We start from the raw sequence: 13,289 nt of genomic DNA, 5'->3' as shown, positions 1-13,289 counted from the left end.
TTAGATTACTATCATATGGTGTTATTATGGTTGAATTAAGATGAATTATAGGCCTATTATTCTAGTACTTGAGATGTGAATTAGGTTATGAATTATAATGTGAAATTAGCCTATGTATCTTGTCTCAAGTGGTGAACTAAATATGAATTGTGTTATAAAGATGCAATTGGACTTGTTATTCTATTGATTATCATTGTAGTATTATGTTATTCCCCAAGTTGGGTTGAGTCATGGTTTGATGATAATACCTTGATGATAAACTATGAGAAAGACTTATAAAGTCTTAGAATCTCTACCTTTTTTTTTCTAATTATGATTGATTGTTGTTAAGCTATGATATTACATTGGAGTATGCCTTATACTAGGATTAAAGGGTGGTATGATGTTGAATTTAAAATTCTTGGTCATGTTGTGAGGTTGATTAAGGTGTATGTACTATAAGGATGGTGAAAAATATCAATGCGCCTTACAATGTTATGAAATGCTAAAGTGGTAAGCTCACTTATGTGAATTGTGATGAAAGGACTTAAACTCATACAAATATTATTGAGTTTTTGATGATGATGATGATACAAGGGGTGAACCTATGGCATAAATTAAGTTATGATTGATAATTAAAGTCTTAAAGACATTTCAAAAAGGGACTCTAGCTTAGCACTGAGTAAACTAGATAGAGGAGTGTCCCTTCCCACATAGGGAAGGTAGGAGCACTACATTTCTCTTTAGATTGGAGACTATAATGCATGTTGCATAAAGAGGGTCCCAACTAAATCTCCTAGTTCTTTTAAAATGTTTCCCCCATAGGAACACTAGCTAGTGGATCCACGTAGTTGCTATGTTTTACGTTTGGTACTACCTTGGCAAGTAGTCAACTTTCTTTCGGTGTACCGTTTTATGACACAGGATTCCACATTAGCTCATCCGGTCTATGTTGGTTAGGGAAAGATGTTCCCAAAGGGTAAAACAAATTTAAGGACATGAACTCTAACTTGGATAACCTAAAGGGTCTATCTTAGTTTAGGAAGGGGTATGGGACTCTACCTAGACATTGCACTAGGTAGTCTTGAGGGGAGTCTTAGGAGGATGTTCTTATATGTTTATGTTATGATAATATATTATGTATATATATGATGACCATGTAATATTTTTGATACTACATGTTTATTAGTTCCTTTGCTAATATGCCTTGGTTTGTAACGTTAATATAAGATAAAATGTAAGCCTAAATGCCATGATATGTAAAGTTGGACATTGGTCATGTTTTCTCGTTGAGGATACTTGATTGAATAAGGTTATGGGGCTTTGGTTGGTCAATCCACTTATTGAATTTATAAGGACTTATGAGTAGTTGTCTTGCTTATGATGATATGTTTAACTCTTATTCATTCTTGTGATATTGTTCCTTGATGTTAGGGTTGTAGTAGATCATGATTCAAATTGTCTTGGTTTAAATATTACTTGTTGATATAGTAAGCATGTTTGGTTGATTAATGTGACTTACTTGACTTTGCATTAAGCCCCAAAACGGGTAAATGTCATGTTTTGATAAAAAGTCCCTTTTAGCATGTTTTGCTTGTGTATGTGAATAAGATCTCATATTTAGAACATGTGGAGTACTAACCCTATTTTCTTCCCTTGACCCAAATATTTTAGGTTCCGGTCGTTGAAGAGTTTGGAAGGGGTTATTGTTTAAGTCTTGGATTCTTCCTTTCATCAAAGTAGGGTATGTAACAACTTTTGAGGGCAATGCCATCTTCTAGCTTTGAACTTTGTTATGAGCTTATTGAACCTATCATTCCTTTGCTTGTTATTAAATATTGTACTTTCATATGACCTATATATGGTCTTGGTTAATTAATGTAAGGGCTATGCCCATATTCTGACATTCATTTAGATGGTAGGAGACGGGACAATTGTTTAGACTATATCTATAATTTATATATACATACATATATATATAAATATATATATATATATATATATATATATATACATATATATATATATATCTGTGTGTGTGTGTGTGTGTGTGTGTGCAATAAAACTAGTAGGATATGTAACTTTCCTATATGAAGGGTCTATGTATACTCGATATGAATATATATTATGTGTATGTAGAGGTCTATCACAACCTCCAAATAGGGAACGTAAAAGTTTAACATTTTTCTGCATTTTTCAACCTATTAATGTAATGACATCAACTAAGAGGCTAGTCCTAGTCCTTACACAAGAGGATGACGCGATTTATGTCTAGGGGGGTAAACCTGGATGTGAAAAACTCAACAAGGGGTTCATTTGGAAAGTTAAACCTCACCACTCTTATCCTAAAATCAATGGATGCAAAACATGCATGCGACCAATCCATACCAAATACAACATCAAAATCGAACATATCGAGTTATACTAGATCGACATATGAAACTCTATTGGGAAATAAAATAGGAAAATTTCGATAGACTCTTTTAGCAACAACCAACTCTCTCACCGGAGTAGACACTAGAAAAGGCTCATGCAAAATATCGGGTAAAACATCATACATTTTAGCTACTAGTTGTGTAACAAAGGACAAATTAGCACTCGGATCAAGTAAATCATACACATCAAGAGTAAAGATATTTAACATACTGGTCACCATTAAAAATAAGTACCCTCTTCCTCGGATTAATGACTTATTTGACCAACTCCAAGGGGAGAGTTACTTTACAAAGACAGATTTGAGGTTAGGGTATCATCACCTTAGGGTGAGAGGAGAAGATGTACCGAAGACGGACTTTCGGACTACGTATGGGTATTATGAATTCTTGGTCATATCTTCTGGCCTCGATAGAACTTCGGCGGCCTTTATGGACCTAATGAATAAAGTATTTTGAAATTACCTAGATTCATTTGTCATTGTCTTCATTGATGATATCTAGGTATACTCGAAAAATGGGAAAGATAATATGGGTCATTTGAGGGTAGTGTTGCAAACTCTTAAAGAACATCAATTGTATGCCAAATATAGTAATTTTCAGTTTTTGTTGAGATTGGTTACTTTTCGTGGACACATCATTTCTAGTGAAGGAGTTGATATAGACCCAAGGAAAACGGAGGTGGTGAAAAATTGTCCTAGACCATTGACTTCGACTGACATTAGGAGTTTCTTAGGTTTAGCAGGCTACTATCGAAGGTTCGTGGATGGTGTGCGTCCATTGCGTCTCCTTTGACTACTTTGACCCAAAAGAGTAAAATGTTTGAGTGGTCGGAGGCATGTGAGAAGAGATTACAATTGTTGAAAGATAAACTTACTTCTGCTCCGGTGTTGACATTATTGGAGGGTACAAAGGGTTTTCTGGTGTATTGTGACGCAACACGAGTGGTTTTGGGGTGTGTGGTTATGCAAAACGTTAAGGTGATAGCTTATGGCTCAAGGCAACTAAAGGTACATGAGAAAAATTACCCCTCTCATGACCATGAATTAGCTGTCGTGGTGTTTGTTTTGAAAATTTGGAGGCATTATTTGTACGGGATTTATGTGGATATTTTTATCGATCATAAGAGTCTCCAATAAGTATTTACCCAAAAGGAGTTAAGTCTCCGACAAAGAAGGTGGCATGAGTTGTTGAAAGATTATAATATGAGTGTCCTTTATCACCCCGGCAAGGCTAATGTAGTTGCAGATGCCCTATGTCAGATGACTATGGGTATAGTTTCCCATCTTGATGAAGCCAAAAAGGACCTAGCAAGGAAAGAGCATAGATTGGCTAGGTTGGGGGTTAGGTTGGAGAGTGTTCTGGATAGGGGTGCCGTAGTTCATCCTAACTCAGAGTCATCGTTAGTGGTTGAGGTGTAGTCCAAACAACACCATGACATCACCTTTATGGAGTTTAAAGGATCAGTTCTTGGCAAGATGAATGAATCATTCTCCCTAGGGAGGGATGGTGTGTTAAAGTACTAAGGGAGATTATGTTTTCCCGATGTAGCTGGATTGAGGGTTCGGATCTTAGAAGAAGCACATGGGTCCCGCTACTCAATTCAACCGGAGATACAAAAATATACCATGACCTAAGGGAAATATATTGGTGGGAAGGTCTAAAAAGGGACATAGCGGAATTTATCGCTATGTGTCCGAATTGTCAACAAGTAATGGCCGAACACCTAATGTCGGGCGGCTTACTACTACAGATCCAAATTCCAACTTTGAAGTGGGAAGACATCAATATGGACTTTGTAGTAGGTTTACCCCGTACCCAAAAGTCCTATGATTCCATACTGGTGGTTGTGGATCGATTGACTAAATCCTCTCGCGTTATCCCCGTCAAGTCTACATTGGTGGTTATGGATTGATTGACTAAATCCTCTCGCTTTATCCCCGTCAAGTCGACATATTCGGGGGAGGATTATGCAGGATTCTTCCAAGATGAGATTGTGTTCCGCCTTGTGATTCTGTTATCTATAATATATGTCAGGGCTCCCAATTCACATCTAGATTTTGGAGGTCATTTCAAAAAGGGTTAGGTTCTATGGTGAAGTTGAGCACCGCTTTTTATCCCCATACAAATTGTTAGGCGGAGCGTACGATACAAACCCTTGAAGATATGCTTAGATCTTGCAATATTGATTTTAAAGGGAGTTGGGATAGGCATTTACCTTTGGTAGAGTTTTCCTACAACAACAGTTTTCAGTCATCAATTTCCATGGTTCCCTATAAAGCCTTGTATGGTAGGAAGTGTAGGTCTCCTATTGGATGATTTGAACTGGGTGAGCCATCACTTCTTGGTCCTGAGTTAATTTATAAGACTTTTGAAAAGGTTCATATCATAAGGAACCGGTTCCAAACGGACTATAGTCGGAAATAGTCTTATGCCTATAATAGGAGAAGGGATTTAGAGTTTGGAGAAGGTGATAAGGTGTATTTGAAAATTTCACCAATGAAAGGGGTGGTTAGGTTTTGAAAGAAAGTGAAATTGATTCCTCGTTTTGTGGGTCCCTAGTAAATATTGCAAAGGGTTGGTAAGGTTGCCTATGAATTGAAACTTCCTAGGGAATTGGCTTCGGTTCATTCGGTTTTCCATGTTTCTATATTGAAAAAGTGTATTTGTGATCCTTAGTCCATTCTTCTTGTTCAGGGTCTTTGTGTCAAGGATAATCTCTCTTATTAGGAAGTCCTGGTTAAAATTATTGATAGGTAAGTCACGAAGTTGAGGAATAAAGAGGTGGTTTCCGTAAAAGTGCTATGGAAAAATCAGTTAGTTGAGGGTGCAACATGGGAGGCCAAGGCTGATATGAAATCCTGTTATCCTCATATTTTTGAGAATTAAGGTTAGCCATTCCTTTTAATTATATAATTATAACAAAGAATTATGTTTCTTGAGTTTTAGGTGAAGTGTTAAAAAAATGGAATATTGAGAACCTCACAGTAAGTTTAAAAGTGAAGTCACTGTAGTATTGCTATTAAACAAAACTTGAAAATTTTCTTTTTGGTTGCTATGAGTTATGTTGTGCATTTTTTATATAGTTAGACTTCATGAAATGATAGGTGCCCTGTTGTTAACTTGAACTTTGTGCTAACTGACTCATGTGATGTATGTTGAGCTCATAAGTGTTGTGAGAAGGAAATGCCTCATGATGAAGTGTTTTAAGCCATAGGTGTGGTGAAATGAGTTTTGATATTTCTTTGTGGAAGTGACATGATTTATGTTAAATGCATATTGTTGATTGGTTGGGCTGCTAGTCTTAGATCTATTCCTTCCTTTAAAAGAGTTTTAGTGTCATTCGGGGACGAATGTTCCTAAGGGGGAGGGGGACAATGTAACACCTTGAAAATCCAAGAATCATGGGAAAGCCTAACATAGGTGACATAAAGTCTAAACACTATTGCTAGGTCCATTTTATTATTTGGTGATTGTTGATAGAATGACAAAATCAACCCATATCCTGTTTGTAAAGTCTACCTATTCGGTAGAGGATTATGCTAACTTTCACCTTCAACAAGTGCTATGACTCCATGGATTTTCGGTCTCCATTATTTCAGATAGAGGTGCACAATTTATTCCACAGTTCTGGAAATCTTCCCAAGAAGGGTTCGAAGGCGAACTCAAGCATTGATTTTAATCCTTAGACAGATGGACAAGAAGGGGGTACTATCCATACCTTAGAAGATATGTTGAGAGCTTGTGTGATAGACTTCAAGTGAAATTTGATTGATCACATACCTCTCATTGAGTTTGCTTACAACAATAGTTATCATTCGAGCATCCAAATGGCTCCATATGAAGCTCTTTCTGGGAGAAGATGCAGATCTCCTTCTGGGTGGTTCGAGTTGGCCAAGCAGGGTTGATAGGACCAGATCTAGTTCAGAAAGCTTTGGAGAAGTTTAATGTGATCTAAGAAAGATTGAAGACGGCACAAAGTCACCAAAAGTCCTACACCGATGTTAGGAAAAGACCATTAGGGTTTGAGGTGGACGATTGGGTTTATCTTGAGGTTTCACCAACGAAAGGTCATATGAGGTTTGGTAAGAAGGGGTGTATTAGTCCCCGGTATATTGGACCTTATAGAATCTCCAAAAGAGTGGGTAATGTGGCTTATGAGTTCGAGCTATCCCAAGATTTAACAGCTATTCATCGGGTATTCCATATATTTATGTTGAAGAAGTGCTTGGGTAATACTTCTTTGATATTACAAGCAGAAAATGTTGGGATTAAGGTTAACCTATCCTATGAAGAGGTTCCGGTTTAGATTTTTGATCGTCAAGTTTGCAAGTTGAGGACAAAGGAAGTGGCTTCAGTCAAGATCCTTTGGAGGAACCAACTCATTAAAAAAGCGACTTGGGAAGATGAGGGGGATATGAAGAAGATATATCCACATCACTTTGAATCCGTAGAGAATGCAGATAAAGGTACTAAACTCTCTTCTTAGCACTTTATAAGGCTACGTATAACCATGTTATTACTTGTTCTTGTTTTTGAGTAATGAAAAGATGTTACTACCCATAGCTTAGTGAATGATTTCTTATTCGAGAACAAATGTTCCCAAGGGGGATATATTGTAACATATCGTAACATTAATTAACTAACAATAAGGTTACAAACCTACAAAAATCAATTTTGGGAATAAGTAGGGTAATTTGGAAAATTTACAGCTTTTAAAAGTAAGTTTTGGTCATTTTCAAACAGCCATAACTTCCAGCTCAAGAGAATTTTGTATGAGTTCTTTATATGGTTGGGAATCCCTTAAGAATATCTTTCAACCACCCGAGTTTGCAAAAATACGATGTCATATGATGGAGATATCTCTTTTGGAAATTCAGTTGTTGGACTAAGAAAAGTTCAATCCGGATTTTAGCAAGGGTAAAAATATCTTTTATCCTAGTATTTCGTAATTAGTTTTAAGGTTTATATTATGGGTAAAAACAAAGTCCCTAATCAGTTTTAAAAAAACATAGAACACTTAGTGCTAGGGAGAAAAGAGAAATGAAGAGAAAGATCAAGAATCATCCATGAAACGCCAAGATCATTGCGTGGATTTGTCATGGATAATCCCGATAGAGGTATGTGAGATCATTCGGTGTTAAGTACTTTCATCCACACCCCAATTTGATTCAATGCAGCAAATTTGAGTTTATTTGAATGAAAATCTTGAAGTTCTTAATTAGAAGTTGTGAAGTTCTTGTTTGTTGAATTGTAGTTGTTATCTAGTAGATTTGATTCAAGTATCCGGACTGTTTATTTGTCTAATCTATTGGGTAATGCGGTACTTAGAGATCCTAAATTTTTGGGGTGGGATCCATGGAAGTTTAGAGGAGTTTAGAATCTAAAAGTGGAGAAGAAAAGTCGGAAATTGCGTATGACAAGCCCTGGGGCGCCGCTCCAGCGAGAGCCCATCAAGACATACTCTGTCTGTCATACCCTGGCATGCCGCGCAAGCCAGAGCACCAGAGGACAGCATCTATCCGTCAGGCTCTGGCGCTCCACGGCAAGACCCCCTGGAGACCCCACTCTTTCCCTATCTTATCTTACTAGTTCCTAAGTTAAGTACCTTCTATTCCTTTTTGATTTCAACACTCTAGAGTATGTATAAACATCATGAAATCATCCATACACATCATATTATTATGCTCGAATCCATAATTGAATTCAAGAGAAGCTAAGTTCAAAGTTAAAGAAGTTATGAGTCAAGTTTAAAAGTTAAGAAGCAAGTAAAAGTGTGTTTTGAAAGTTTTCAATGAGTTTTAAACAATCATTTTAACTTTGATTTAAGGCTCAAGATACAAGTCTAGCAAAGATAAAAGAGTTGATTTAAATTCTCAAATGTTATAAGGGAACTAATATTCGCTAAGAGTTAAAGTTTAAGTTAATTAAAGAGCAAGAGGTGAGTTTATTTATCTAAAGTTATAAGGGTGACTAAGTATAACCTAAAGGTTGATAATTGTTTCACATTTAAATTTAGAGGAAACTAATAAATTCCAAAAGAGTTTTGTCCTAAAAGGGGGAATATTGATTCCATAAGAATATTTTAAAGTTAAAGGGTTGAGTAAATTATCTCAACTTAAATAAAGGAAGTTTTATTAAAAGTATGAGCTAAAGTTTATGTTGGTAGTAGAATTGAGCACCAATGTGGGAATGTGAGTTAATAATAACTCAAGTCTCCATGTAAACTATGAAACCATCATGGGAATTTATGGGTACTTCTTTTTACATGATCACTTAAGGTAATCTAGTGAATCCACTAAGGTAAGTTAGATCTTATACTGATGGCAATGTATACGACAGTTCTGGCAGTGTGGGCGAGACGATGTATCACCACTTAGGCTCATAGTGGTAGTTGTGGTTAGAGAAACTCCTATCGAAATTATGTTACTTTCTTATATACTTAAAGTTGAGTTTTGTTATTGTTTTATCTTTAATGAATTAAGTGTATAGACTATTTCACAAGTGTTATATATATTGCATAAGTCTTTATTGCATTATATTGAGTTGTTATCTTGTGAGTCAAGCAAAGCAAAAGTAAGTTCATCCTTAATCTATTTATAGATTTATAGATGTGCTTAGCTTTCCAACTGGCATACTCTTACATTCAATGTACTGATACCAGTTGGCCTGCTTCGTTTTATGATGCAGACCCAGGTAACTAGGATCAGTATGCACCGCTAGTTGATCCCATTCGATCTCCAAATTCCGTGGTGATCCTCTTTGCATTTTGGAGGACATTCTTTTCATTTACTTTACTACTTTAGTTCATTACTAATGGTGTGGGGTCTGTCCCAACATTCATCTTAGTAAGTTTAGAGGATTTATAGATGATGTAGTACTTCGACCACTTCGAAAAGAATGTCCCTATTTCCTTTTTAGTCTCTTTCAAAAAGAATGACCCCTTTTCTTTTTTGGCAACACTTTAACTTTAAATTTCCACGTGGCATGTTTAAGAACACAAGATTAAAGGCATTTTGGTACATTTGACACAAATTTAATTTAGAACCACAAGATTAAAGGGTTTTCTTTCTTTTCATAAACTCCCTTCTAAGTCAAACTAGGTCATCCTATTTAAAACGCAGGGAGTAGTTCAGTTTTAGAGTCTCCTTTATCATATACTTTGTATGTTACAGTATTGAGACTTAATTGCCATTTTGGCCAAGATAAGTTATTAATTTATCTTTTGAGAAAGCCTTTTTTTATTTGTGTTTAGCTTAAATTTCCACTGAGTTAAGTAAGTCAGTCCAAGGGTTCGCTCAAGGCCAACAATTGTCGTTGGGTGCCGGCCACATCTAGGGTGTAGGATTCAGGCGTGACACTGAAGCATCAAGGTAGATTCTGTGTACCTAGGATGGATGGATTCCAAGAGTCAATCCTGGAGGAGGGTCATAGTTCTAGATTTTCCATTCATCTGGGTCTCATAAAAATTTACCGCGATTATAGAGAGTTAGATTAGTGGGAAGGTATGAATAAGGACGTTGCAGAGTTTGTTGTCAAGTGCCCAAATTTCTAGCAAGTGAAAGTAGAATACAAAAGGTACGTGGCTTTCGCTCAAAATACAGAACATTCGGAATGGAAGTGGGAGATGATTAATATGGACTTTATAACAGGCTTGCAAGGTCTCGCACACTACATGATTCCATTTGGGTGATTGTCGATAGTATGAAAAATATCCAAAATAATTAACTTATGTATTTAGCCAATAAATATTGGGTTATAAAGAATTCTTGCCAAAAGTAAGCAAGATCATAAGCTTAAATGATATGCCCCACGAACTATGCACATTATACGGCAGAGAGCAATACTGCCTGTTTGACTTTGAATGATTCGGATATTCCTAGCTCTGACATATCTCCGACAGATCCAGAGATGACATCAATTCCTGCATTACTTTCGTCCTTGTGGTGTTCAGCACGAAGCTGAGCAATCAGCTCAGCACTGTCTAACCCAGCATTGTCGGCAATGGTGGTTGGAATTGCCAGAAGTGCACGGGTGAAAGCCTCAATTGCATGAGACCTTTTACCTGGAGTCTTCTTAGCTAGTTCATCAACCGCCTTAGCCATCACCATCTCGGGCCATCCACCTCCAAGTAGAACCCTGCTGTCATTTACCGTCTGAGATAGTACACACAATGCATCGTGCAGAGATCTTTCAGCTTCATCCAGTACATGAGGGCTTGCACCTCTCAGAACAATTGTACATGCCTGTCCCATTGCAACCCCAGAGAAGTGGATCAGCTTATCTTCACCAATCATGATCTCCTCGATAAGTTTGCAGTGGCCAAGTTTGACAGACTCAGGAAAATAGAGCGTACTACGTAGACCTTAGAGGACATGTTGAGGGATGGTGTGATTTATTTTACGGGTAATTGGGATGATCAAGTACCCCTCATTGAGTTTTCTTACGACAACAACTACAATTGAAACATCCAAATAGCTCCATATGAAGCTCTTTGTGGGAGAAGATGCAGATCTTCTTTTGTGTGGTTTAAATTTTATCAAGCAGGGTTGATAGGACCAGATCTATTTCACCAAATCATGGATAAAGTGATGATTCAAGAGAGATTGAAAAAGGCACAGAGTCATAAAAAGTCCTACATAGATGCTAGGATAAGGCCGTTGAATTTTGAGTTGTATGACTGGGTATATTTGAAAGTTTAACCCATGAAGAATATTATGAGTTTTTTTTAAGAAGGGGAAACTTCATCCCCAGTATATTGGTCCTTATAGAATATCCACGAGAATTAGGAATGTAGCTTATAAGTTAGGGCTACCAGAAGAGTTAGTAGCGGTCCACCCGTTATTTCATATCTCCATGTATGAGGAGTGTATGGGTGATCCTCATTTATTTTACCAACTGAAAATGTTGGGATTAAGGATAGTTGATCCTATAAAGAGATTCTTGTTCAGATTTTAGTTCGCAAGTTGAGAACAAAAGAAAGTTGTGTCAGTCACGGTTCTGTGGAAGAACAAATTTATCGAAGAGGTAACTTGGGAAGCTGAACAATGATGTGAAGAAGAGATATCCAGATCTTTTTAAATCTGGAGAGAATGCAGATAATGGTATTAATTATCTTCTTAGTACTTATTAAACTCTGAGTAATCTTGTTGTTACTTGCTTTTTATTGATGAATGTTAAACATGAGGACATTATTGTTAGACTAGGAAAGAAATCTCATTCAAGGAAGCATGTTCCCAAGGGGGAGATATTGTAACATGTCGTAACATGAAATATCTAGGAATAAGCTAAGAAACTAAGAATATTCGTTTTGGAAAGAAAAGAAGAAATCTTGAAATTTGTCTAAGGTAAGAAAGTAAGGTTTGGTCATTTTAAAACGGTCATAACTCCTAGATCAGGATCCGGTAGAGGTATTACTTGATATGTCTGGAAAGCCCTTGTAGAGTTATTTCCAATGCCGCCAATCGCGAGTTTTCAATATAGTGCAAGAGATATATGCCTATCGGAAGTTGGGTTGTTTAAGTGAAGAAAGTCCGATTCCGGATTTAAGGAAGGGCAAACTAGTCTTTTCAACACTTTTTTCCTAATTCGTTTTAAGTATTTATTAAGGGTAAAAATAAGCCTTAAGGAACTTTTACAAAACCAAATTCACACTTAGGGCTTGGAGAAGAGAGAAAAGAAAAAGACAAGGGAGAAAAGGGAAGAATTTTACAAGAACGTCACGAACATCGAGAGAATTTCGTTAGGAGTGATCTCTATCAAGGTATGTGAGAAATTATATATTGGGTTCGTTCATCCATACACTAATTTGTTTCAATTCAGCGATATATGAATTGTTTACATGATAAAGGTGATGTTTTTGAAGAAAAATGTAGAATTCTTGTTGATTGAATTGTTGGATGCCTATTGTTGTTTGATTATTTTTTCTCAGGGTTGAATTCAGTGGGTATTGAGGGTACCAATAATCCCAAGTGTTTGGTGAAATAATTAAGGAGGTATGGAGGGTTTGGAGATGAAAAATCATGTTGAAAAATTTATCAGACGCACCTAGGCAAGGCAAGGCGCTTCATGCCTGCAGTGCGCCTAAATTCGGCCTCAATCACATGGAGCTTGGCGTGGCGCGCCACCAGTGTGCAAGAACCAAGCCTAAGTAAATTGAGGTTGGCACGGCATTCCCTAAACGTACCCGGATCCGCTTTTTAGCTCAATTTTTGTAGTTTAGCCCTTTTAAGTCCTTCTAAGGTATTTAAGTCCTTCTAAGGTCATTGGTGTACAAAATTATTTGAGATAGTTTTTTGTTTGTTTATATGTGTTTCTAGATTGTTCATGCATTTTGGGGTATTGAAATAATATTCGGCAATTTTTGGGCGGTTACCAAAAGAAGTAAAATTTTGTTTGTTATTCGTCACAATTATATTCTAAGGTCATTTGTGTAAGTCTAAATTTTTGTGAAGTGTTTTTTTGTATTGTTTATGTGTGTTCGTGATCTTTTGGCCATTTTCTGGAGCTTAATAAAAGAAGTAAAGTCTTGTTCTGTTATCCATTACAATATTCAATAGTCATTGGTTCAAGACGGAAATTATTTGAGGTGTTTTTTATTTTATCTATGTTTGTCTCTTTTGGGACATTCACGTAATATTCGATACATTTTGGGCAGTTATGAAAAGGAGTAAAGTTTTATGCAGTTATTCGTCAAGATATTCCAAGGTCATTCCTGCAAGTTAAATTTTTTTGAGGTGTTTTTTGGTATAGTTTATGTATGTTTCTTGATTTTTTGGCCATTTCATTTACGTAATATTTTGCAATTTTCGGGAACTTATGTAAACATGTAAAATTTTTATCTTTATATGTCACGATATTCTAAGGTCATTGGTGCTG

General features: G+C 36.5%; 1 protein-coding gene across 1 annotated transcript in view; it reads right to left on the bottom strand.

Moving 5' to 3' along the window:
- Positions 1-10,237: 10,237 nt before the first annotated feature.
- Positions 10,238-13,289, bottom strand: part of LOC114078421 (T-complex protein 1 subunit beta-like) — a 36,112-nt gene continuing 33,060 nt past the window's right edge. The window contains exon 2 of the mRNA XM_027919284.1: positions 10,238-10,776. Within this exon, the coding sequence (XP_027775085.1) occupies positions 10,238-10,776 (539 nt within the window). The remainder of the gene's footprint in view (positions 10,777-13,289) is intronic.

The sequence above is a fragment of the Solanum pennellii genome, chromosome 8 (assembly GCF_001406875.1).
Source record: "Solanum pennellii chromosome 8, SPENNV200".
Classification (NCBI taxonomy): domain Eukaryota; kingdom Viridiplantae; phylum Streptophyta; class Magnoliopsida; order Solanales; family Solanaceae; genus Solanum; species Solanum pennellii.
Note: the sequence above shows the minus strand (reverse complement) of the source record. Positions and strands in the feature narration are given on the sequence as shown.